The following is a 25129-nucleotide window of genomic DNA, read 5'->3' on the forward strand; positions in this document are numbered from 1 at the left end:
GTAAGTTGGTTGATGAGAACGGGGAAAAAGCTGAAATTTTGAACTCTTATTTTTCATCTGTCTATACATCTGAGGAGCCAGATAATGAAGGCTTCCCTTGTAATATGCCCAGTTCTAGTAATTTAGCTACTGGCGCATGGGTCACTCGGGAGGAAATTCAAAAGAGACTTGAACATGTAAAGGTAAACAAAGGTCCAGGGCCGGATGGGATTCATCCCAGGGTATTATATGAGCTGAGCGCTGTGATTGCCAATCCTCTTCACATAATTTTTCAGGATTCATTGAGGTCTGGCATGGTGCCAAGAGACTGGCGGATTGCTAATGTGGTGCCGTTATTTAAAAAGGGATCCCGTTCTCAGCCTGAAAACTATAGGCCTGTTAGTCTGACATCAGTAGTAGGAAAACTTTTGGAAGGGGTAATAAGGGATAGGGTACTTGAATACATTGCAGTTCACAATACTATTAGTTTGTGCCAGCATGGTTTTATGCGTAACAGATCTTGCCAGACTAATTTAGTCGCCTTTTATGAGGAGGTGAGCAGGAACCTTGATGCTGGAATGGCAGTTGATGTCATCTACTTGGACTTTGCTAAAGCGTTTGATACAGTACCTCACAGAAGGTTAATGATGAAATTAAGGAATATTGGCCTAGAACATAATATTTGTAATTGGATAGAGAACTGGCTGAAGGATAGAGTACAAAGAGTGGTTGTAAATGGAACATTTTCTAATTGGACCAGTGTGGTTAGTGGAGTACCGCAGGGGTCAGTCCTTGGGCCTTTGCTTTTTAACTTGTTTATTAATGACCTGGAGGTGGGCATAGACAGTACTGTTTCTATTTTTGCTGATGACACTAAATTGTGCAAAACTATAAGTTCCATGCAGGATGCTGCCGCTTTGCAGAGCGATTTGACAAAATTAGATAACTGGGCAGCAAACTGGAAAATGAGGTTCAATGTTGATAAGTGCAAAGTTATGCACTTTGGTAGAAATAATATAAACGCAAACTATCTACTGAATGGTAGTGTGTTGGGGGTTTCCTTAATGGAGAAGGATCTAGGGGTTTTTGTTGATAACAAGTTGTCTAATGCCAGGCAGTGTCATTCTGTGGCTACTAAAGCAAATAAAGTGCTGTCTTGTATAAAAAAGGGCATTGACTCAAGGGATGAGAACATAATTTTGCCCCTTTATAGGTCCCTGGTAAGGCCTCACCTTGAGTATGCAGTGCAGTTTTGGGCTCCAGTCCTTAAGAAGGATATTAATGAGCTGGAGAGAGTGCAAAGACGTGCAACTAAACTGGTTAAGGGGATGGAAGATTTAAGCTATGAGGTTAGACTGTCGAGGTTGGGGTTGTTTTCTCTGGAAAAGAGGCGCTTGCGAGGGGACATGATTACTCTGTACAAGTACATTAGAGGGGATTATAGGCAGTTGGGGGATGTTCTTTTTTCCCATAAAAACAATCAACGCACCAGAGGTCACCCCTTTAGATTAGAGGAAAGGAGCTTCCATTTGAAGCAGCGTAGGTGGTTTTTCACGGTGAGGGCAGTGAGGTTGTGGAATGCCCTTCCTAGAGATGTGGTAATGGCAGATTCTGTTAATGCCTTTAAGAGGGGCCTGGATGAGTTCTTGATCAATCAGAATATCCAAGGCTATTGTGATACTAATATCTACAGTTAGTACTAGTGGTTGTATTTATAGTTTATGTATGTGAGTGTATAGATTGGTAGGTGTGGGTTGTGTGTGCTGGGTTTACTTGGATGGGTTGAACTTGATGGACACTGGTCTTTTTTCAACCCTATGTAACTATGTAACTATGTAACTATGAACTAAGGGGGGCTGAAAAGAAAGGTTGGCTCCCCTTTAAATGTAAAAAAGTTGACAAAAACTTTTCATTATCTTTATAATGAAAAAACAGAGCGATAGTGAGAGGGGGCAGAAGGGAAGCAGCTACTTCTTTCCAGCCATCAGTTTATGCTCCCTTTAATCCAGGGGTCCCCAACCTTTCTTTCTGAGCCACAGTCAAATGTAAAAAGACTTGGAGAGCAACACAAGCATCATAAAAGTTCATGGAGCCAAATAAGGGCTGTGATTGGCTATTAGGGGCCTCTATGCACCCTATCAGCTTACAGGGGCTTTATTTGGTAGGAAATCTTGTTTTTATTCAACCAAAACTTGCCCCCAAGTCAGGAATTCAAAAATAACTACCTGGTTTGGGGGCACTGAGAGCAACATCCAAGGTGATGGGGAGCAACATGTTGCCCTGAGCCACTGGTTGGGGATCACTGCTTTAATCCAACCCCAGTTATACCACAGTGTATCACAATGACTACTTGACGTCATGGTACATCTGGAATTATCAAACCTTTATCAAGCAGGAGTTGGTCACCACTTGCTTTGGGTCTACAATATCCACCAGCGGCTCTTTTATTGCAACATCCCGGATGCAAGTCATGTCAAATCCATATACATTTTCCCACCCTGCAAATTAAAAGAGAGCATATGAGATGCACATTATATTACATTAATTGTGAGTCTGGACTTTCCTCCTTAGGTCCCTGTGGACCCCTACTACCCCACATGTGAACAGCACCACACACAGGGTGGTGGTGTGGCCAGAAAGACATGGAGATGCAATGTTACCCCTGCTTTACATTCCAGATTACGAAAATTCACTACATACCATTGACACATACATTTGTATGAATGTACTGATGCATAGGTCACTTGTATATACTGTGCTGCACATGTAATAATACATACAAAGAACAACACAATAATAGAACAAACAGCAAATAAATATTAAAATTCAGTTACATTCAAGATCAATTGTTGAGTGAGAGAAACGCCTTTACTATGCCTGTCTATGTGGGATTCTCTGAGTGCATACTCAACATATAAATTATTGATCCATCACTCTACACTGAAAGTCTAGGGCTTGTGCCCTGGGACGCTGTCACACTTTTTGAGCATTCAAACACTTTCACCTACATACTATTCCATTCCAGTGTTCATTTAGGTAATAATGAATGTGTTAGTAACCTGCCTTCTTTTCTGGAAATGACTATTGGAGAATCATTGTTGCCACCATATAGGTTGAAAGTCATTGAATTGTGTGTTGAAATGTTCAGTTTTTGGCTGGATGCTGCACCAACCATGGAGAAGTAGTGCCATGGGCATTGCAAAGCTCTGTCTTACATCTTTTCCTACTTTCAGTAGAGTGCAGGTTCTATGAGTTGGGATGCCCAAGAATGCTTTAATATTTCTTTCATGCATTTCTGTTTCATACTACTAGATCAATGAGCACTAGACCACTTCCCTCAAATTACTTTTTCTTATAGGACTAGTTTTTGTGGGCAGGGTTGGACTGGGGGGCGCAGGGCCCACCGGGGCTTCTGCCTCAGGGGCCCCTGCACCCCCAATGGCTGGCTCTGTCCCCATCCCCCGAGTGCTCCTAAAAGAAACTTACCTGCGGCTTGGGGCAGAGACAGGTGGATCGGGAGCATAGGCAGGTATGCTATTTGGTGGGCTTTTTTTTTTCTAAATCCAGACCCCATTCTATTTAGTTGATAAAGCCCACCCCTGGGGTCCTGGGGGGCAGTGGGCTAATGAACCTGGCCGCCAAAAAAAAAAAAAAAAAAGACAGACGCACACAAATTCTTCTTGATGCACCAAGATCAACTGGCTTAACCAAGAGCACAGGTTCACATCCCTTAGTAGTCTCTCTCACCACGTTCACAGAAAAAAAGAAAAATGGATAGTATTGATAAAGTTAAAAAGCTTCTGTTAGAAATCATACAGTAAGGAGTGATTTCCAAGGGAAACTACGGAACCTTTCAGAAAGAAACCTTCGTCAGGTTACTTGGGGTCCTCAGGCCATGTGCTCCTCACCTAATAAAACATCTAGGGCTCAGTTTGCTCCACCAATGGGAATCTGTATGCATTGGTGCCTAATCCTTTGGGATACTTAGGGCGAGGTCACACAAAGCATTTTAACATTGCATTTTTAGAAACGGGTATTTGAGCGTAAATACACTAACAAAACCACTGATGGCTGATTATATGCATTTCTCTTTTGGCAATATGCATTTCAGATTTTTCCCATAATTCTGCTATTACGTGGTTGTAATGACACAATACGTCTGTGTGCCCTTTCTCTTTCCCATGTACTGCCACATGCTCTGTACACATTCTGTATCAAAAAAGCCTTGGAGGAAGACATCTCAAAAGAATTTTTAGTAATTTAAAAAAAAAAAAAAGCCAAGCAGAAGAGCAATTTAGAAGCAAAATGCAGCCAGACTGATGGTCAATACATAACATAAAAATGCCCCATTTGACCTTGACCTTAGAGATAGACACAGGGAATATTTATGCTTTAATGGTTTAATCTCCCCAGTATGCTCCCCAAAAGTCTGGAATTGGTTCCCCACCAACATGACAGTCCATAAGGACAGGATACTCACAATGGATCTTGAAGTCCTTATATTGTCTGTCTTCTATTGCAACGATATATAGGGCAGCTCGGTCAGGAAACATCAGCCCTCCAGGTTTCTGTTGATGAATTGTGGGGAAATTGGTCTTGTAATCAATTCACCTGACAAAGACATCACATTTTGAACTGCACGTATCAATGGCAGACAAGCACCCCCTGCATGCTTTCATTATTCTGTCACTCACAGTTTAATATCTGAATGGATAAATCCGCCTGCAGCCACACAGCTAGATATAAATGTCTGTCTAAATCAAAGCCATTGTCAGTTGAAGGAAAGCAGGGAGAAAAAAATGCTCTATGCTCTGACTATATTTGCCAGATAGATCGAGGGAGTATAGACTGAAAAATAGCCTTTTTTATTTAAAGGGCCACCTTACCTTAACATTTCTGCTGACTTAATACAGGGGAATCCCTATGCTGCCATAGTCTTATGGTATCTCTGTGTACAGGCTATGAGCAAACTGAGGGGGCTGTTCCTACTGAATTGTGCTTAGTACAGGGGAATCCCTATGGTGTTATAGTTTTATGGTATCTCTCTGTACAGGCTATGGGCAAACTTAGGGGGCTGTTCCTGCTGAATTGTGCTTAGTACAGGGGAATCCCTATGTGCCATAGTTTTATGGTATCTCTCTGTACAGGCTATGAGCAAACTTAGGGGGCTGTTCCTGCTGAATTGTGCTTAGTACAGGGGAATCCCTATGTGCCATAGTTTTATGGTATCTCTCTGTACAGGCTATGAGCAAACTTAGGGGGCTGTTCCTGCTGAATTGTGCTTAGTACAGGGGAATCCCTATGGTGCTATAGTTTTATGGTATCTCTCTGTAGAGGCTATGGGCAAACTTAGGGGGCTGTTCCTGCTGAATTGTGATTAGTACAGGGGAATACCTAAGCTGCCATAGTTTTATGGTATCTCTCTGTACAGGCTAACATCAAATAAATCAATATGAAAATAACATGCATGTAGCTGGTGAATGATTGTTATTGGCTTTAGCTATGTAACATGCAGAGAACCTACCAGCCACTTATCTCGTGCAAAGATGACCGTGTTAAGCATGGACTCATAGAACAAACAGTAGCCCATCCACTCGGTAATAATGATATCCACCTTATCCACTGGCAATTCCACCTCTTCAACTTTGCCTCTAAATATTGTAATTACTGGGGGGGGGGGGGAGAAATAACAAAAAAATATCTTTAATAAATCCTAAATTCATATTGTCTAAGTTTGATACCCTTTATAAACTTTCGAAATTGACCAAAAATGTCAGCCATCTTGCTCTTACATACAAAGGTTATTGTGCCATTTTGGGAACACTTTAATCAAATATGGGGAGGAAGGACAGACTTGCTAGGAAACTGTGCATAATGCTTCCAATTCAAAATGTAGGAACAATGAGTAAAGAAACAGATTTACGCAGATCAGCTGGGATTCCTACTGGAGTATTACTTTGCATGTTAATGCAGGTGCCAGCCCTGAAGAGCTGGGGAAAACTTTTATTCAGCAAAATAGCTTTAAAGATCCAACCTGGATATTGCTAGACTACAGCTCCCAGCACCCCTTAAGCTTGGGGTTTGTAGTCCAGCAAGTGTGGTTGAACCATGCAATGCAGTAGGGGTTGGTGTCCCTGTAAGGTTTTGCATTGCAGGAGGATGCCAGGACTGAGGATCTGACGTTGGGCAGAGGATATATTTAGAGTATGGCACATATGAAGCCTTACACCTCAGCTAAAAGCTTTCCAGCAGATAACAATGTGAGAAAGAAAGTGCGCAAAATATAAATGCAGGGAAAAAATAGTTGATATTAAAAATAAATTGAGCTGGAAAGGTGCATAATGTGAAAATAACACCTCCTCCTGCGTATGGCCCCCTCTGCCTCCTTCAGTATTATTTTCCAAATACATTTTCCATTTTATTTTCCTTAAATGTAGCAGCTGTAGGAGTCCCTCCTGCTGCCTATTGTTCTCTGCGCTCAATGCGGTTGGTATATTTATTGTCAAAGCACATTGATCTCTGTGATTATTCCGGCTCAGATGAAGGTTAGGAGGTTTTATTCCCCAAAGAACTGCTGAACCCTGGGCACCCCCTCACCCCACATACCAGCCCCCCAGGCACACACATCTTAGAAGCACAGAGCCTTATTGGAAGTTGACGTCTTTGGTACAGATTCACTAATGATTTATTAACAAAAATAACAAATTGATTAAATCAGGTCAATTCTGGATAAATTGTTTAAAATCATTTAAATTGTGATCAGCACCATAGGAAATGGCATAGATGCACACGTCTGACCTCAAGGTCATATAGGCCCACTGGGATACTGGGAAAAGTCCTGTTGTCCCGACACTTTGCCACCTGCCTGCAAGCTAGTCGCCCCAGCTCCACTACCTACTTGCTGCTGGCCATAACAGCAGAGCCAGAGTGGTGGTGGCTGAGGGCAGAGTAGAGAGCAGCAGTGGCAGGGTGGTGGGTCCTTGAACCCCAACTGTGCCTTCATTGGGGACCTTGAAATGCATATGTTACCACCCTGCAGCTTGTAGTAGCTTTGGGGTTGCTGCAGTGGCTTGCATCAATAGGGGCACCCTGTGTATCAGATGCAGATGCTTTGATACAACCAATGTTGTTTAACCTAGTCCATTTTAACACATGTTGCACATTCTTGGTGAACACAATTTGGTGTGTTTTTCCCATAAATCCAGGCCTGACTATGGGTAAAAACAAAATCCAAAAACTAATTTTTTGCAGCATTGCACTTTACTTATTGCATTTGCATTCATAGATGACCCCCATTGAATCCATGAAGGCTATGAATAGTGATAAATTAATTGAATGAACAGGCTAATTTGACCGATTGCCAGCCTTTGATACATCAGCCTGGGGGGGGGGCAGTCATGCAGTAACGCGCGGTTGCACATGAGCCTTTATATTTATGGCATTTATGTTCTTCTATTTAGGTAAAAGGGGACATACATTTTGCATTAAACTCTGCCATCTCCCATAGCAGGCAGAACACATTTAAGAGATCCACTGAATTATACATTATAATTATGTGTGAAAACTCAAAGTACAACATTATCTGCCAGTTGGTTTGACATTATACCTGACAGTTTATTTATGTGTGTACCAAGGCTCAGATGAGACTGTTATACCACCAGAGCATCTTCCAGTGCTAATGGACCCCACTCAAGGGTAATTCCCATTAGCCATTTTTTATGTTTGTCATGGGCCTATAATACTTAGGACTATATCTAAATGTTGTAAGATTTAGCCCTGTATGTCAGGTTTGCCAGATTAATATAATTCCTTTGATTTTTATGTTTACTTTATTTGCAGCTATCTTGTTATTAGTTATCATTCTCTGTGATAATATGAGTGAATTGGGGGCACAATGGTAAATTCTATCAAAGGTACTGTTTAAGTTTTTCAACAAGTCCTGTAGAGAACTAGGGGGCGTAGTGGGACAGCTTTATGATTGGGTTGAGTTAAAGGAAAACTGCTCAATAACAAGATGCCTTTATGTATCTATTTTCATGGTGTGATAAATGTGCCCCTATACAAGAAGAGAGAGAAAATGCTGTGAATTTTCCCTGTTTGAAAAATATGCTCATTAGTTGAGAGGGAAGAAAAGCCTGGTTATTAATGTTCTTCCACTGCAGCCACAGTTTCATTCCCCCATATCTTTTTTAACGAATTGAGGTAATATAACTGGCCTTTCCTTGATTCAGAATCTGCATTATTTGCTTGACTTTACTTTGTGTCCCTAAAGATACCCCAGCCGTTCCCCATCTTCTTTTTCTGCTGATTGCCAGCACATGTTTTGGGCTGCTGTCACTTACCTGAGCTTGTGGACTCGCTTAAAATATACTGTATATAAATAAACAACTCCCAGTGACCCCTAACCTTAGCTTCTCAGCAGTAGCCCAGAGCACGGAGCACATGTAGTGCCACTGGCACACAAAGGATGGCCTAATAAGATCCAAGAATTGGAGCTGCTGCTGGGGATAACACTTCAGATAATTATTACTATAGGGCTGATGCACCTCTGGACTGATACAGTAAGCTCCATATGTAAAATACAGCATTTCTAATCATATAAATATTTAGGCTTTAGTTCTCTGTAAGTTCTGGGAGCGGAGGAGCGGCTTATAAAATCACTCCTTCGCTCCCCACTCGTTCCCCAGCCCCTAAACAATGAGCAGAGGCAGCAAATGAGTGGCCCCTGGGACACAATTGCCCAAGGGGTGCAATTGCCCAAGAGCCCCATAGGAAACGGCAGGCATGTAGATACTATGTGCCTGTCATTTCCTGCTCTTCTACCTCCCCCCCAGCCCCGCCCACTCACCGGATCAAGAACAGGATAACAACACACAAACACACACTTATTACACTAATACAAACTTATACTTACATACACTGTACATTTTGGGGGGGGGGTTTCACACATTAACATGTGGTGGTATATAATGGGGTAAAATGCAAGCTTTGTGACGATTTGAAGAAATTCTTTAAAACTTTTTAGCAAAGCTTTGTAGTTTGGTAGTTTGCAGTAGAAAGATGTATTTACCCATATTTGTTTTATCAGAATGTGTACTTTCGGAAAATATCTGGTTTTCTAGGGTCTCCTTACTGTTAAGGGGTCTTATGGCACATATTACACTTACCGGGTGCTTATATTGCAGCAGCCAGAGCATCAGTCGGGAAAATTCAAACGCACTATTTTCATTTGGGTGCATCTGCATGCCACATAGTATGGTAAATCTATACATATTGGGCATTAAACTGTTCAATAGACCCCTGGTGTTTATATTTAAAATGTTTTCTGTTGATACATTATGAAACGTGGGGTATAAAATGGAGTAAAATCTTTGTGCTGATTTTTAGAAATGTTGTTAAAAGTACTACTTTAAGCATAACTTGGTAGTTTGCAGTAAAAAGATGTATTTACCCAGATTTGTTTCATTAGAATGTGTGCTTTTGGAAAATGTATGATTTTCTAGGGTTTCCTCACTGTTAGGGGGTATAATGGCACATAATACACATACCGGGTGTTTTTATTGCAGCAGCCAGAGCATCAGATATGAAAATTCATGGAATTTGTCTAAGAAAGGAAGATCACAGTAAATATGAACCTCTAACTACAGAAGCTGCACAGTGTTGCCAGGGTATGATAGGTGCCTTCAATAGTATTATGTATAATACGTAGTGTCCTCATTCAATAACTTCACAAGGGCACATGTTTGACAAATGAGATATGACTGCTGAGGGAATTCTGACACAAGGCACAGTTGCAGATTCAGATTGAGCCATCATTGTGATGGATTGCTTTATATATTGGGCAAATTACAGAAATTCATAGGCATATTGCACTCAGGATTCCCAAAAAGCACGGCGGGACTGGTATTGATATACAGAATACCTATATGTCACACAGCATCTTCAATGGCAAATGCAGGATACCATGAAGTCCAACTAAATCTCTCCATAATTCCTGACCTAATCAACAATATAGAGCTATGGTCTATATCCTAGGTAAAATAAATAGGCAGGGTGCTAAAATGATGCTTCATCATGCTCTTTGTTTTGTATAGAAGCAAATAGATCATTGTTTTATCTTTACTACATCTCGTGTTTATAGAGCTATAATGAACCCCTCAATTCCTCTTATTGCTGCCTGTGTCTTAGTTTACAGTTAAGGAGGAATTCAATGTACAGGCAGTTCAACTGGGAAGGAGAATCTGAATTAAAAAACCTTCTCCGCCTCTCCTAGGGAATCACTGAGGAATGAAGCACTGAGGTACTTCTGCCACATGATATGTGAAGTTTTAAGTATATTTATAAAGGGAATTAAAATTAAATGGAACTAATAATTGTTAAAGGGAACTAAATAAATGTTACGTTTTGTATTAATTACTGTTTTGGGACCTCATGTGGTTTTCCACCAATGTAGACAATAATGCATAGCAACTACACAGAGATTAGACTTAACCTCTTTATCAAAACTAGTAGTCTTTGATTGGTTGGGTTACTTCCTTGGGTTCATATAGTATTTGCTACTGACCTACAGCAACCAATGGGTAGGCAGTACTGTATATACTGGTCAGCTACTGTTTCTCCTGCTCCCATGTAACTGGAGGAGTCCCAACCTGGACTTGGATTTCTTATTATTGAGTGCTATTCTGATACCTAATGGGAGCTGCTATCTTGATACCTTCCCATTGTTTTGCTGATCGGCTGCTGGGGGGGAAAGGGGGGGGGGGATATCACTCCAACTTACAGCTCAGCAATAAAATGTAACTGAAGTTTATCAGAGCACAAGTCACATGGCTGTGGCTGGGAAATGAGGAATATGGCTAGCCCCATGGCAAATTTCAAAATATAAATTTTAAAAATTAAAAAAAATTAAAAAATCTGTTTTTGAAAAATGGGTTGCAATGCAGGATTCTGCTGGAAAAGCTCTACTAAATGATGCTGAATGATGATTTTGAAACTTGTTTTCCCATGACATTGGGGTTGAGTGAGCTTTGTATTGCATTCAAAACTTTTGTATAGGGCTCATGTCTGGTGCGCCTATGATGCAATGTGCTGTGGGAACCCTGGAAGTATCACCAGGTCCATGGTGGCAGCACCAGGGTTTCCTAGAATAATTGGGTTGCAGTTGCGCACTATTAATCAGACAGAATGGGCTCACTGGCCATGTGCATGTGGAATTGAGTCAGTTTTCAATTCTCCATGCATTCTCCATTTTTGAGGGGTGTGTTTGTAAATGACCCCTAAGGACTTTTTTGTAGAATCAGCAGGCTGGGCTAGAATACTATCATGGCAGCTTACTGGGAGAAGGGGTCAATACTTATATCAAGCCAGACTAAGGGATGTGGTATATGATGAGGTTTGATCACTACTACATATTTACATAGTTACATAGCTACATTGGGTTGAAAAAAGAGTCCATCAAGTTCAATCCTTCCAAGTAATCCCAGCACGCACAAATCTTTACTGATCTTTCTATATCCTCACATGCATAATCCATTTATACCAACATCAGTACTAACTGTAGATATTAGTATCACAATAGCCTTGGATACTATACTTGTTCAAGAACTCATCCAGGCCCCTTTTATAGGCATTAACAGAATCTGCCATTACCACATCTCTAGGAAGGGCATTCCCCAACCTCACTGCCCTCACCGTGAGGAACCCCCTACGCTGCTTCAAATGGAAGCTCCTTTCCTCTAATCTAAAGGGGGGGCCTCTGGTGTTCTGGTCGTATTATGGGAAAAAAGAACACCCCTATCTGCCTATAATCCCCTCTAATGTACTTGTACAGAGTAATCAGTTGCAGTGTTTAGCTCCTTGGCTGCCAATACCAGGGCCGACAAATATTGGCGCCAAAGGCCAGCTCTGCTCCTGCCACGCCCCTCTGCTTGTATGAAGTGACCTGCTGCCAGACCTAATCCACCTTTTCTCTTCAACCAGTTACCTGAGACTGAGACCTGACCCCCCCCCCCCCACCAACGAGCTGCTAGGCCCAATCCCTCTTTCCTCCAACAACAAGATGCAGATGATGTGCAGAGGGGGCACAGATAGTGTTATAGGAACATTATGTGCACCCCCTTCAAGCACCCTAGCAGCTGCCTTCCCCATGTTCTCGCCCTGGCCAATACTGTCCAAGCCTAATCAAAGCTAATGAAGCAATTCTTGGCCTGCTGTACAATGCTATACCTGTGCGTCATATTCTATTATAATAATAGTTCTCTCTATTTCACACTCCAGTAACAATTTCCAAAAAGCTTACTGTTGTCCAAGTGATTTGCTTTGATGATTTTTTCTGAGTAGTCTGAGACGCTGGAGCATTCGATCTGCGTGAAAGGAGAACATTTGTTAGCGTCACACCAGTCTGACTTTTTGGCATTCAAAATGTCTGAAATTGAATTTCACAATAGTTTTCGGTATATATTCTCTGTGCGTATTTATATAACCTCCATACTGATGCAGAAGTCAGTTCTCCTCAAGGGCTGTTAATCTGCTGGCTTCTTCTGCATAGTTCCAGGAGTCAGAACCAGAATAATACAGCCAGGCAGATATTGCTTTCAGTAGCAGTTACATTTGGATTTAAGGGCTCATATTTGACTACAAGGACAATTTTAATGTTTTTTACACAGCATTTCCCACGATCTCAGTGTCATTACAATAACCAGGGTAGGAGCCAGTGGTAGGCAGGAGAGGCACGTGCCTGGGGTGCTGTATATGTACCTCTTCTGTATGTGTACCCCTAATCCAAGGTCTTGGGTGAGGGAAATGTAACTTATGTATCGTCCAGCACACCTGTGTGCCCACTGGGTACTCCCCCATCCCTATGCACATCACCATGGGGGGAGTGGATGCTGTGTGATAGGGAGAAACCAGGGAGGATCTTTAGGTAGCTCCAATGAAGTGGTCTTTTTTAAAAAATAATCTTAATTTTTGACAAAAACCAGCACCATATATTCATTATTGCCTACAAGATAGGGAGGATTTTAATGTATGAAGTGCCATAAGTCCCCCCATTCTTTCTCTGCTGCAATGTTTGAAAGCAGGCTGCTGTGGGAACCCTGAATTTACTGATACTGTAGGTGACGGTAACTTCACAATTCCCTTGTGTCAACAGTCACACCTGTGCTCGATCCGGAACAGGAAACAGAAGGGACTGAGTGGTGCAGAGTAAACTATACAGTGTATATAAGTGCAGGTACCTATAATACATGGGATTTTTTTCTGCAACTGACTGCTGGGAAATTTAAGCAGATCCAAAAACGCTAGCATCATAAATTATCCCTTGTGTTTCCAAAACTACTCTGCACTGTTTTTAGGTAGAAATAAAACATTTTTTGTCCATGTTTATGCCCCTTAGTTTATAAAGGTTAATCTAAAACTAGCAGATTGTTGATGGCATCCAATCTATTGGCTTGTAGGCAGAACAAAGGGAACCATATGTTTAGCCAGACATGTGGATCGCAATATTCTACCTTCCATTTGTTTAGGCTGTTGGGGAAGTAAACTTAAATAATTATGGATTTTAATTTAGTTCACTATTTGGCCAAATTTGGCAACTATGCCGGCGAAAGGTTTGAAAAGTCTCAGTTATAAAGAAAGACTGGTCAAGTTGCAGTAAGTGTGAGAAGAGGCACTTAAAAGGTAATAGGATAACTTTATACTGTATATTAAGGGGATCATATAATAACTTTCTAATGGACCCCATTCTGATTAGAAGAAAGGAAGTTCCGTCTAAGTATTCGGAAAGGGTTTGTTACAGTGAGAGCTGTGAAGTTGTGGAATTCTCTACGAGTCATTCGTACTGACTGATACATTAGATACCTTCAAGAAAAGGTTGAATGACTTTTTAGCAAGTGAGGGAATACAGGGGTATGGGAGATAGCTCTCAGTACAAGTGAGGGAATACAGGGGTAGGGGAGATAGCTCTCAGTACAAGTGAGGGAATACAGGGGTAGGGGAGATAGCTCTTAGTACAAGTGAGGGAATACAGGGGTAGGGGAGATAGCTCTCAGTACAAGTGAGGGAATACAGGGGTAGGGGAGATAGCTCTCAGTACAAGTGAGGGAATACAGGGGTAGGGGAGATAGCTCTCAGTACAAGTGAGGGAATACAGGGGTAGGGGAGATAGCTCTTAGTACAAGTGAGGGAATACAGGGGTACGGGAGATAGCTCTCAGTACAAGTGAGGGAATACAGGGGTATGGGAGATAGCTCTCAGTACAAGTGAGGGAATACAGGGGTAGGGGAGATAGCTCTCAGTACAAGTGAGGGAATACAGGGGTATGGGGGATAGCTCTCAGTACAAGTGAGGGAATACAGGGGTAGGGGAGATAGCTCTCAGTACAAGTGAGGGAATACAGGGGTAGGGGGGATAGCTCTCAGTACAAGTGAGGGAATACAGGGGTAGGGGAGATAGCTCTCAGTACAAGTGAGGGAATACAGGGGTAGGGGGGATAGCTCTCAGTAGAAGTGAGGGAATACAGGGGTAGGGGAGATAGCTCTCAGTACAAGTGAGGGAATACAGGGGTAGGGGAGATAGCTCTCAGTACAAGTGAGGGAATACAGGGGTAGGGGAGATAGCTCTCAGTACAAGTGAGGGAATACAGGGGTAGGGGGGATAGCTCTCAGTACAAGTGAGGGAATACAGGGGTAGGGGGGATAGCTCTCAGTACAAGTGAGGGAATACAGGGGTAGGGGGGATAGCTCTCAGTACAAGTGAGGGAATACAGGGGTAGGGGGGATAGCTCTCAGTACAAGTGAGGGAATACAGGGGTATGGGAGATAGATCTCAGTACAAGTGAGGGAATACAGGGGTAGGGGGGATAGCTCCCAGTACAAGTGAGGGTATACAGGGGTAGGGGGGATAGCTCCCAGTACAAGTGAGGGAATACAGGGGTAGGGGGGATAGCTCTCAGTACAAGTGAGGGAATACAGGGGTATGGGAGATAGATCTCAGTACAAGTGAGGGAATACAGGGGTAGGGGGGATAGCTCCCAGTACAAGTGAGGGAATACAGGGGTATGGGGGATAGCTCTCAGTACAAGTGAGGGAATACAGGGGTAGGGGAGATAGCTCTTAGTACAAGTGAGGGAATACAGGGGTAGGGGAGATAGCTCTCAGTACAAGTGAGGGAATACAGGGGTAGGGGAGATAGCTCTCAGTACAAGTGAGGGAATACAGGGGTAGGGGAGATAGCTCTCAGTACAAGTGAGGGAATACAGGGTTATGGGAGATAGCTCTTAGTACAAGTGAGGGAATACAGGGGTAGGGGAGATAGCTCTTAGTACAAGTGAAGGAATACAGGGGTAGGGGAGATAGCTCTTAGTACAAGTGAGGGAATACAGGGGTACGGGAGATAGCTCTTAGTACAAGTGAGGGAATACAGGGGTAGGGGAGATAGCTCTTAGTACAAGTGAGGGAATACAGGGGTACGGGAGATAGCTCTTAGTACAAGTGAGGGAATACAGGGGTAGGGGGGATAGCTCTCAGTACAAGTGAGGGAATACAGGGGTAGGGGAGATAGCTCTCAGTACAAGTGAGGGAATACAGGGGTAGGGGAGATAGATCTCAGTACAAGTGAGGGAATACAGGGGTACGGGAGATAGCTCTTAGTACAAGTGAGGGAATACAGGGGTAGGGGGGATAGCTCTCAGTACAAGTGAGGGAATACAGGGGTAGGGGGGATAGCTCTCAGTACAAGTGAGGGAATACAGGGGTAGGGGGGATAGCTCTCAGTACAAGTGAGGGAATACAGGGGTATGGGAGATAGATCTCAGTACAAGTGAGGGAATACAGGGGTACGGGAGATAGCTCTTAGTACAAGTGAGGGAATACAGGGGTAGGGGGGATAGCTCTCAGTACAAGTGAGGGAATACAGGGGTAGGGGGGATAGCTCTCAGTACAAGTGAGGGAATACAGGGGTAGGGGAGATAGCTCTTAGTACAAGTGAGGGAATACAGGGGTAGGGGAGATAGCTCTCAGTACAAGTGAGGGAATACAGGGTTATGGGAGATAGCTCTTAGTACAAGTGAGGGAATACAGGGGTAGGGGAGATAGCTCTTAGTACAAGTGAGGGAATACAGGGGTAGGGGAGATAGCTCTTAGTACAAGTGAGGGAATACAGGGGTACGGGAGATAGCTCTTAGTACAAGTGAGGGAATACAGGGGTAGGGGAGATAGCTCTTAGTACAAGTGAGGGAATACAGGGGTACGGGAGATAGCTCTTAGTACAAGTGAGGGAATACAGGGGTAGGGGAGATAGCTCCCAGTACAAGTGAGGGAATACAGGGGTATGGGAGATAGCTCTCAGTACAAGTGAGGGAATACAGGGTTATGGGAGATAGCTCTCAGTACAAGTGAGGGAATACAAGGTTATGGGAGATAGCTCTTAGTACAAGTTGATCCAGGGACTGGTCCGATTGCCATCTTGGAGTCAGGAAGGAATTTTTTCCCCTCTGCAGCAAATTAGAGAGGCTTCAGATGGGGTTTTTTGCCTTCCTCTGGGGCAACTAGCAGTTAGGCAGGTTATATATAGGCATTATGGTTGAACGTGATGGAAATGTGTCTTTTTTCAACCTAATTTACTATGTTACTGTGTTACTATGCATATTTGATGGAGGATTCGTCATTTACCTAAATCCAAAAATGATACAGGGCATCCCTATTAGAAGTTGGAAAGGTTTCTTTTTATTGTTGTCATTTTACTTTTGGGTTTTTGTACCCTTTAAGTCTCAGGAAAATGATGCACAATGATTTCCCAACCTACCTTTGGTTATTCAGACATCTCGATTTATAGAAAGAAAATGAGTTTTGTCATGTCATGTAAAAAAAAATTCACACACTATAACTGAAGGCAGCGAATGTCATTAACAGCTCCCAATGAACTACAGGATGTGTGTAGACAGAAACAATGGAAATGCTGGGTGAGCATCGAGCTGATTGGCCGCGTCTCCAGTACATATAAGCATCAGTTTGCTGATAAAATGAAAAAATTATGCATCGAAAACGACTTTTTGCTGCATTGAAGCAATCAGTCGTAGCCACATTGGCCGATCCATGAATTGGATACTGAAATACATTATATTTTTATATGATAGAGGCGACCGCTGCAGACTGTATCACCCTGAATCATTTCATCTAAAATAAACAAAAATAATTTCTTATGAATTATTCAATTTAGAGAAGAACCTCAATCCGCAAATTAGCTCGACGAACTTAATGCATTTGGCTGTAAGAGATTTAAATGATAAATAACTGTCCAACCGCAGCATCTGTTTTGTTATAACATGACATTTTGGGAGAAAATAAAACACTAATGACTGTTTTATCTTTTGGTTTCTGGATATAATAATAATAATAATAATAATAATAATAATAATAATAATAATAATAATAATAATACTGTGGTCCAGTATTAAGACTGCATGCTAAACCATTGTGTTTTTATTGCATTAATAGCCAATAAAAGGTACAGGAAGTTGTAGGAAGGAACATTCTGCCCTAATATTTTATTAATAGGAATAAATGAAATATGAGCACATCATTAAAAGAACATTGTGGGACCCATTTATCAACACTAGACTAATTTGTAACCAAATTTTGTTTTCTTAGTTCAGAGAGTTTTATCCATAGCTTGCTGACAAAAGCTAATCACTGATTGGTTCCTATGGGTTACTAAGTACAACACAGGTGGCAGTTTGCCAAGGACAAAAAAAGGCTGCAAAAAGTGCACCCTTTAGTGCTCATGTAAAAAGCCCCAGAATATGGCTGCTCTCTGCACCTAGGGGGAGGATAAAAAAATCTGGCCATCGGATAGTACAGGGCTCCACTGTGCACCCTAGCTTGCATGTTTAAATGGATACAGAGCTGTTAAATGTAGGCAGTGCTGTATTCCTGTCTTTTACTTTGAGGGTAAAAACCCTATGGAAAATTTTCTACCTACAGGGCACAAACGCAAATCTCACTCTGCCTGACCTCCAAGATGAGATTTTAGGTGTATTTAGTTGTGCAAATAAAACTTCTCTCCAAATGTTACGCAAACTAACCTTCTCGCTGTTCCCCTCTGCCACTGCTCTAGGCTCTTCCCCCCCAGAGGGCCAGCACCAAAGTTCTAGTTCTTCAGCTGATGCCCATTAGAATACATTAGTTAAGTGTTCCACACAAACACCTCAATCAGATTACCTATTATTTAGATCAGGAATCCCCAACCTTTTTTTACCCATGAGCCGCACTAAGGTGTTAAAAGAGTTGGGGAGCAACAAAAGCATGAAAAATGTTTTTGGTTGCCAAATAAGGGCTGTGATTAGCTACTTGGTAGCCCCTGTGTGGACTGGCAGCCTACATGAGGCTCTATTTGGTAATACACATGGTTTTATTGCAACCAAAACTTGCCTCCAGGCCAGGAACTTGAAAATAAGCACCTGGGAGCAACATCCAAGGGACTACTGAACAACACAAGCCACTGACTGGGGATCACTGATTTAGATACAGTAGAACCCCTATTTACGTTTTTACAGGAATAATTTTTTTATTTGCAACATAGTTCCTTTACTGTGTTATTTCACAGGTTTTAGCAGAAGTACTGAAACAACTTTTTACAGTACTGTAAAACATTTTGCATTTAATGCATGTGTTTGCTAAAAGTTTGAATATCACTATAAATTAATAAGATGTGGAAAAGAATACTGTACAGCACTGTATTGTTCCATCTAAAACAAAAATCTGTACTCTTTTAACAAAAATCCACACCTTGTACAGCTGTTCCCCATACTTGTGCAACTCTCACTGTATTTTGTACATTTCCGGATAGGCACACATGCGCAGTATGAAATATGAGGCGATAGTGGTGACGCTGACCTTCCTAAGATGGCGCCTGTGATCGCAAGACATGGGGGAAACTTTAATTCCTAAAGTAAGCTGTATTTTCACCTTAAAACTAAGCGATTTGCTAGGGAGAGGCATGATAAAAACAGTGTAAAATGTGGGAAATTCATATGTAAAATCCGTGAATAGAGCCCATAGGAATGCATTAAAATTGGTGGGACCACAAAAAAATGGTGTAAAAGCGGGAAAACGTAAAATGCGGGGACATAAATTCGGGGTTCTACTGTATTAGTAACAAATGGGACTTGAGGAATGCTCATTTAAATGTAACGATATGTACATTATGGTCTATCACTGTCATTTTTTATGGTATAATAACTGCCCTCTAACAGTGTCACTTCACTTTATTAGATTAAATGACCATATATTAAGGTGGACACCATTTCTGGAGATCTGTTTAAATATGGCTCGGGATAGTAACTTGACCACAGGGGCCACATTCTCATACCTACACCCCCCCCCCCCCCCCCCCCCCCAAGGATTAACTGACATTTCATAAACATAAAAGCATTCCAAGTATATGCAGAAGAAATATGGCCAATCTGTGCCCACACCTCCTTATGGCACCAAATCAAAGACAATGACTATTATTCTTACAGAAAAGTCTATGCAGGAAAATGGATTATGGAGTCTGTTTTCAAATTTTCAGATTGGCTATGGTTTCATTATCCTGACATTGATATTGATGAAAATATTATTTAAAATATTGTTTTATTTTTGATATTATATTGTTTATGTTTGTAACAATATGCAGTCATATGGTAAATCTAAGCCCCCTTAGATACACATTTACTGCGACAGAGCTGCCTTAGGCCTATGATGCATTGCTCTGGGCCTCACAATAGATTTTTATTCAGTGTGAGGTGCAGAAAACAGCCATATGGTAGGTAAGAAGTGCTCCTTGGCGTCCCCACATAATTATTGCGTGTTAAAATAATAATCTAGAAAATGTCTTGTGTATGTTTACCATGAAGAGAAAAGCTGCAAAAATGTTTCTTTGGAAGAGCAAATATAGTTTCATATAGTTTCTCTTTCTCCTTCATCCTAATTGGTTCTTGTCTTACCCCGTAGACTTTTCGTGCTCCAGCCTTGGCAGCAAACATGGAAAGAATCCCAGTGCCACTACCCACATCCAAGACAACTTTATCCTTAAAGACATGTTTATTGTGATACATGGAGTTCCGGTATGTTAGCGTGCGGACCTCATCCTTCAACATTTCCTAAGGGTAAAAGAGAAAAGCATTGCATTTATTTCATCTCTACTGCATTAGAAAATAGTTTGAGATAGGGTCATTGCAATGGAAGAGTGTGTTTACAAACCAAGCAAGTAATGTCATTGCATTAGTAGAAATGGGATACAACCATGATGGCCTGGCACAATCAGTGGATTCTAGCAAATGCCAGAGGGGCTGCTGTAAGATGCCACAGAGGGGATATTTGGGCCTCTGTTTATTTAAAATGCCAGTCCATATTTTAAATCCCAGTCCAGGACTGGATACAACACTTTAGCGCAATGATTTTATAGTTTCTTGGAATTAGGTCAATCTTAGCAGGCCAACAGTTGATCACCCCCCTACTGGTAACTAGGTTACCAAGACAGCCACCATACTAGCACTATTCCACTGTATAGGATTTTAACGCTGGCCATTAAAACCTGTGTTGTCTTGATTTAACCATCTCTTTTGAGAAGTTAAACTACAGTACTTAGAACTATTGTTCTGGTTTAAGTGGGGTTAAACATGCATAATCATCCAGTCTGGCAAACTCAAAAGTTAATCAAGCAAAGTAGTACTATATATGTAATGAATAGCCTTGTAGGTTTCAAGTAATTATGCCAATATTTTGCCAAGAGTATCGCTAAGTTTCAGCTGCCAAGATGATGAATTCCCAGAGGCTGAGGTTGGTGATGGATTTTTAGGTCCTAACGATACAATTGTAATTTCTAAACATGCTTTATTGTATAAATGCCCTTTAAAATGATCAATGCTGGATAGAAAATCAAGACTTAAGCAATATTCAAAAGTATGCAAGGCGACAAAAATGCTAATTGCTGATCATGAAGTTAAAATGAGTTAGAAATAAATGGGAAGTATTACTGGAAACCAAAGTTGCTCAGGAAGCTGAAGGACCTGCAAGACCAACGCTAGACAGCAAATTTAGGGACTATGGTGGGACATGCTGGTTCAATGCATGGTGTATAGGAAACCAATTGTAATTACCAGGAGATGGCTGTCCATAACTCTAGGGATCCACAACCATGTATAACTGTTGTCACTGGGGGACATTTACTTTTCCATGGGCCTAGAGCACTAAGGGATGTAAGATTGCACTCCATAGATGTCATCTAGCAAGCACTGGTAAATGCTACACTTGGCTCCTAGTGCAGGATTCAAAATCCAGCGAGAGGAGTAGATCACAGTGTTAGGAGATGGCGGCCACTCCTGTCCTTATTGCCTGGCATAGGGCATGAAAAGATAACAAAGTGTGGCCTTCTTCTCCTGGCTCTCTCTAACTTGTACATCTTGCACACACTGACTAACAAAGTCAGCACTGTACAAAATATGGGGGCATTACACTACCTAGGAAGTCATAAATGATCCCTGTAAAGTTTTGAAGGCATCTTTTAGCTTAAACACAACTTAGATTAGAGCACAATTTTATCATATTGCTTAGAGGACTAGAATGTATGTCCCTTACCTCATGCTAACTATCTTTGGATGTCTTTGCATGTTCACCATGGAGTTTCTAATTGACAGTCCTGCCATTTATTCTAGTTTGTAAAGCTCTGGAATGGTTGGGAATATTCAGTTCCAGAGGTGATAAATTCTGTCGCCATTGTTGACCCTTGTGACCAGTGTTCCTCTTCTGAATCAGTTTGCCTGTGCCTGGCATATGTTGTCATGGTAATAAACACTGTTCCCACTGACTTATATTGGTGCAATCTGGACACTGACTAATTGGTCTTTTTGGAACTTTGAAAACTTGCACATGAAGTGCAGATTGTCGGAGTTCCCTTCTAGCTGGGACATGCTACTAATTAGCAAACAACCTTCTACAATTTGCCTTTGTGATCTAGAGATTCCAAACATGACTTCCACCTGCCCTTGCCAAAACTTTTCTATCTGTGACTTAGGCTATTAAACTGTTTCTTACAGTCTCTCTAAGCTAAGCTACATGCATTACTTTCCAAATTTCTATTATATGCTAAGGGTTTCTCCCTCCCACCTCCCAGCACTTGTTCTGTAGGAGATTCTTGGGACCTGTGCAAGAATATTTATAGTATAAAGGTCAGGGATATCCACTCCAGCATGCTGCAGGCTGAGTGCCTCTTGGGATTTGTTATTTGCTCTTGCTCAGTCTCATTAGAATAGCCAAAGTGAAAAAGCAAGAAATAGAGGGAAAAGGGAGTTAGTGCATCTGTCAGGTTCCTTTCTGTCCTGTTCATAGAGGCCTTGGCTTTCTGATATCCAGTTTTATCATGCAATATAGTAATTAGTGTGGAGCAGAAGGAGTGCTGGAGAGATAACCAGAAGATTCATGTCTGAACAGTCCAGCCCGACCACATGGAGGAATAAAGAATTTGGATGCAGGACTAATGTCAAGGTGAAATAGACAAAAGGAATTCTGGGAATGAATTCCAAACTCTTAAAAAAATCCCATTTACATGGGTTTATCCTATAGGCCAGGGATCCCCAACCTTTTATACCCGTGAGCCACATTCAAATGGAAAAAGTGTTGGGGAGCAACACAAGCATGAATAAATGTTCCTGGGGGTGCAAATAAGAGCTATAATTGGTTACTTAATGGCCCCTATGTGGACTGGCAGCCTACAGGAGGCTCTGTATGGCATTATACTTGGTTTTTATACAACCAAAACTTGCCCCCTTACCAGAAATTTAAAAATGAGCCCCTGTTTTGAGGCCACTGGGAGCAACATCCAAGGGGTTGGGGAGCAACATGTTGCTCACGAGCCACTGGTTGGGGATCACTGCTATAGGCTAAAGCTCACCCACTGGGTTTGAAGCTGAAGCCAGGACAATAGCTGATCAGATTCCCAACTACAGACCGGTTTCTGTATGAGGCAGTCTCCTCAACCTTATTTATTTGTTTGTAGAACCACATGGTGACTCTACCTAAGCTGATCAGAAAACCCTGCACTACACTGATGAGCCTCAAAAAAGGCGAAACCGGTCTGTAGTTGGGAATCTGATCAGCTATTGTCCTGGCTTCAGCTTCAAACCCAGTGGGTGAGCTGTAGCCTATAGGATAAACCCATGTAAATGGGATTTTTTTAAGAGTTTGGAATTCATTCCCAGAATTCCTTTTGTTTGCTTTTGTCTGTATGAGGCAGTCTCCTCAACCTTATTTATTTGTTTTTAAGGTGAAATAGAGTGATTCTGAGAGAAGGCTTTCCTTGCTTTCCTATTTATTCCTGGTCATGGAAGACAGGTTTGAAGGGCAATTAAGGAATGCTTACCTTTGTACCTAAAACCAAAGCAGCCTGACTGATGATGCCAAATAATTGTCTTGTGATTACTTTAAGGTAAGGTCAATGTGATCTGATCGATAGGCATATCAAGAAAAGATCTGCTTATTTGGCGACCTTGCTAAATGATCAGATCTTTCAGTGTATGGCTAGCTTTAAACACTGGTCAAAATCAACTACTAGAACTCAGATCTGTCTTTATGCGCACAAGTAAAAACTGTCAATTTGAAGGCTTGTGAGGGCTCCATGAAATACAGCATTTAAATGTTTTATTTTGGGAATCAGTATTGTTTCACACATTGATAGACTGGTCTCCCAGAGGATCTCTTGGTTGGTCAAGGACCTAATGAGCCCCAGCCTAGAACAATTCCCCTTAGCCACTATCTTAAATTTCTGTAAGAGTGGGCTTAGGGTGTCAGGGTGTCAGGCTCTCCAGTGGGCCCAAGAAGTCTTTCTTAGTAGAGAATATCCATTCTATGTAAAATATACTACATAGTAACATAGTAAGTTGAAAAAAGAAACACGTCCATCACGTTCAAGCTTAATATAACCTGCCTAATTGCTAGTTGATCCAGAGGAAGGCAAAAAAAAACCCACCTGAAGCCTCTCTAAAAAAATCCATCCAGCCCCTTCTTAAAGTTATATAATGTATCAGCCAGTAAGACTGAATCAGCTCTCACACAGCTCTCACTGTAAAACATCCTTTCTGAATATTTAAATGGAACCTCCCTTCTTCTAAACGGAGTGGGTGCCCTTGTGTCAGTTGGAAGGACCTACTGGTAAATAAATCATTAGTACGATTATTATATGATCCCCTTATATACTGTATTTATACATAGTTATCATATCCTCCCTTAAGCGCCTCTTCTCCAGTGTAAACAACCGCAATTAGTTGCCCTTCTCCGTGCCCCATATTCTAGATGGGGCCTTACCACCAATTTGTAAAGTGGAAGAATAACCCCCTCCTCCCCCTTTAATACAGCTCAAAACCATGTTTGCCCTTGCAGCTGCTGCCTGGCATTGTTTGCTACAGCCAAGTTTATTATTTACAAGGACTCCAAGGTCCTTCTCCATTATGGATTTGCCTAGTGCAGTCCCATTAAGGGTATACGGGGCTTGCATATTTTTATATCTCATTTGCTACTTAGCCACACAGATTGCTAGTTTGTCAGGATCATGCTGCAAGGATGCCACATCCTAGGTAGAAATGATTGGGCAGAGTTTTGTGTCATCTGCAAACACTGATACATTACATACAGTATAATACCCTCTCCTAAGTCATTAATGGACAAGTTAAACAAAAGTGGACCCAGTACAGAACCCTGAGGGACCCCACTGAGAACCTTATTCCAAGTAGAGAATGTACCATTAACAACCACCCTCTTTACCCGATCCTGTAGCCAATTTACTATCCATGTGCAAACGACTTCACTAAGACCAATAGACCTTAGCTTAGAAAGCAGTCGTTTGTGGGGAACGGTATCAAATGCTTTGGCAAAATCCAAATAGATCACATCTACTGCACCCCCACTGTCCAGCTTCTTACTTACCTCATCATAAAAATCATTCAGATTGGTCTGACATGACCTGTCCTTCATAAAGCCATGCTGATTACTGCTCATAATGCCATTCTCCAGTACATAATTTTGAATGTCATACCTTAACAAACCTTCAAATAACTTGCCCATCATAGATGTCAAACCTACTGGCCCATAATTGCCAAGGCTGAGAATGTAATCCCTTTTTA

The 25129-nt window shown here is 41.7% G+C and overlaps 1 protein-coding gene across 1 annotated transcript in view; it reads right to left on the bottom strand.

Annotated features, from left to right (window-relative positions):
* Positions 1 to 25129, bottom strand: part of prmt8 (protein arginine methyltransferase 8) — a 71065-nt gene that overhangs the window by 14692 nt on the left and 31244 nt on the right. Inside the window, exons 3-7 of the mRNA XM_002938693.5 lie at positions 19961 to 20116; positions 12278 to 12341; positions 5504 to 5646; positions 4460 to 4547; positions 2362 to 2477 (exon numbers count right to left, since the gene is read on the bottom strand). Coding sequence (XP_002938739.2) covers positions 2362 to 2477; positions 4460 to 4547; positions 5504 to 5646; positions 12278 to 12341; positions 19961 to 20116 — 567 coding nt within the window. The remainder of the gene's footprint in view (positions 1 to 2361; positions 2478 to 4459; positions 4548 to 5503; positions 5647 to 12277; positions 12342 to 19960; positions 20117 to 25129) is intronic.

Source organism: Xenopus tropicalis, chromosome 3 (genome assembly GCF_000004195.4).
Source record: "Xenopus tropicalis strain Nigerian chromosome 3, UCB_Xtro_10.0, whole genome shotgun sequence".
In the NCBI taxonomy this organism is placed as follows: Eukaryota; Metazoa; Chordata; class Amphibia; order Anura; family Pipidae; genus Xenopus; species Xenopus tropicalis.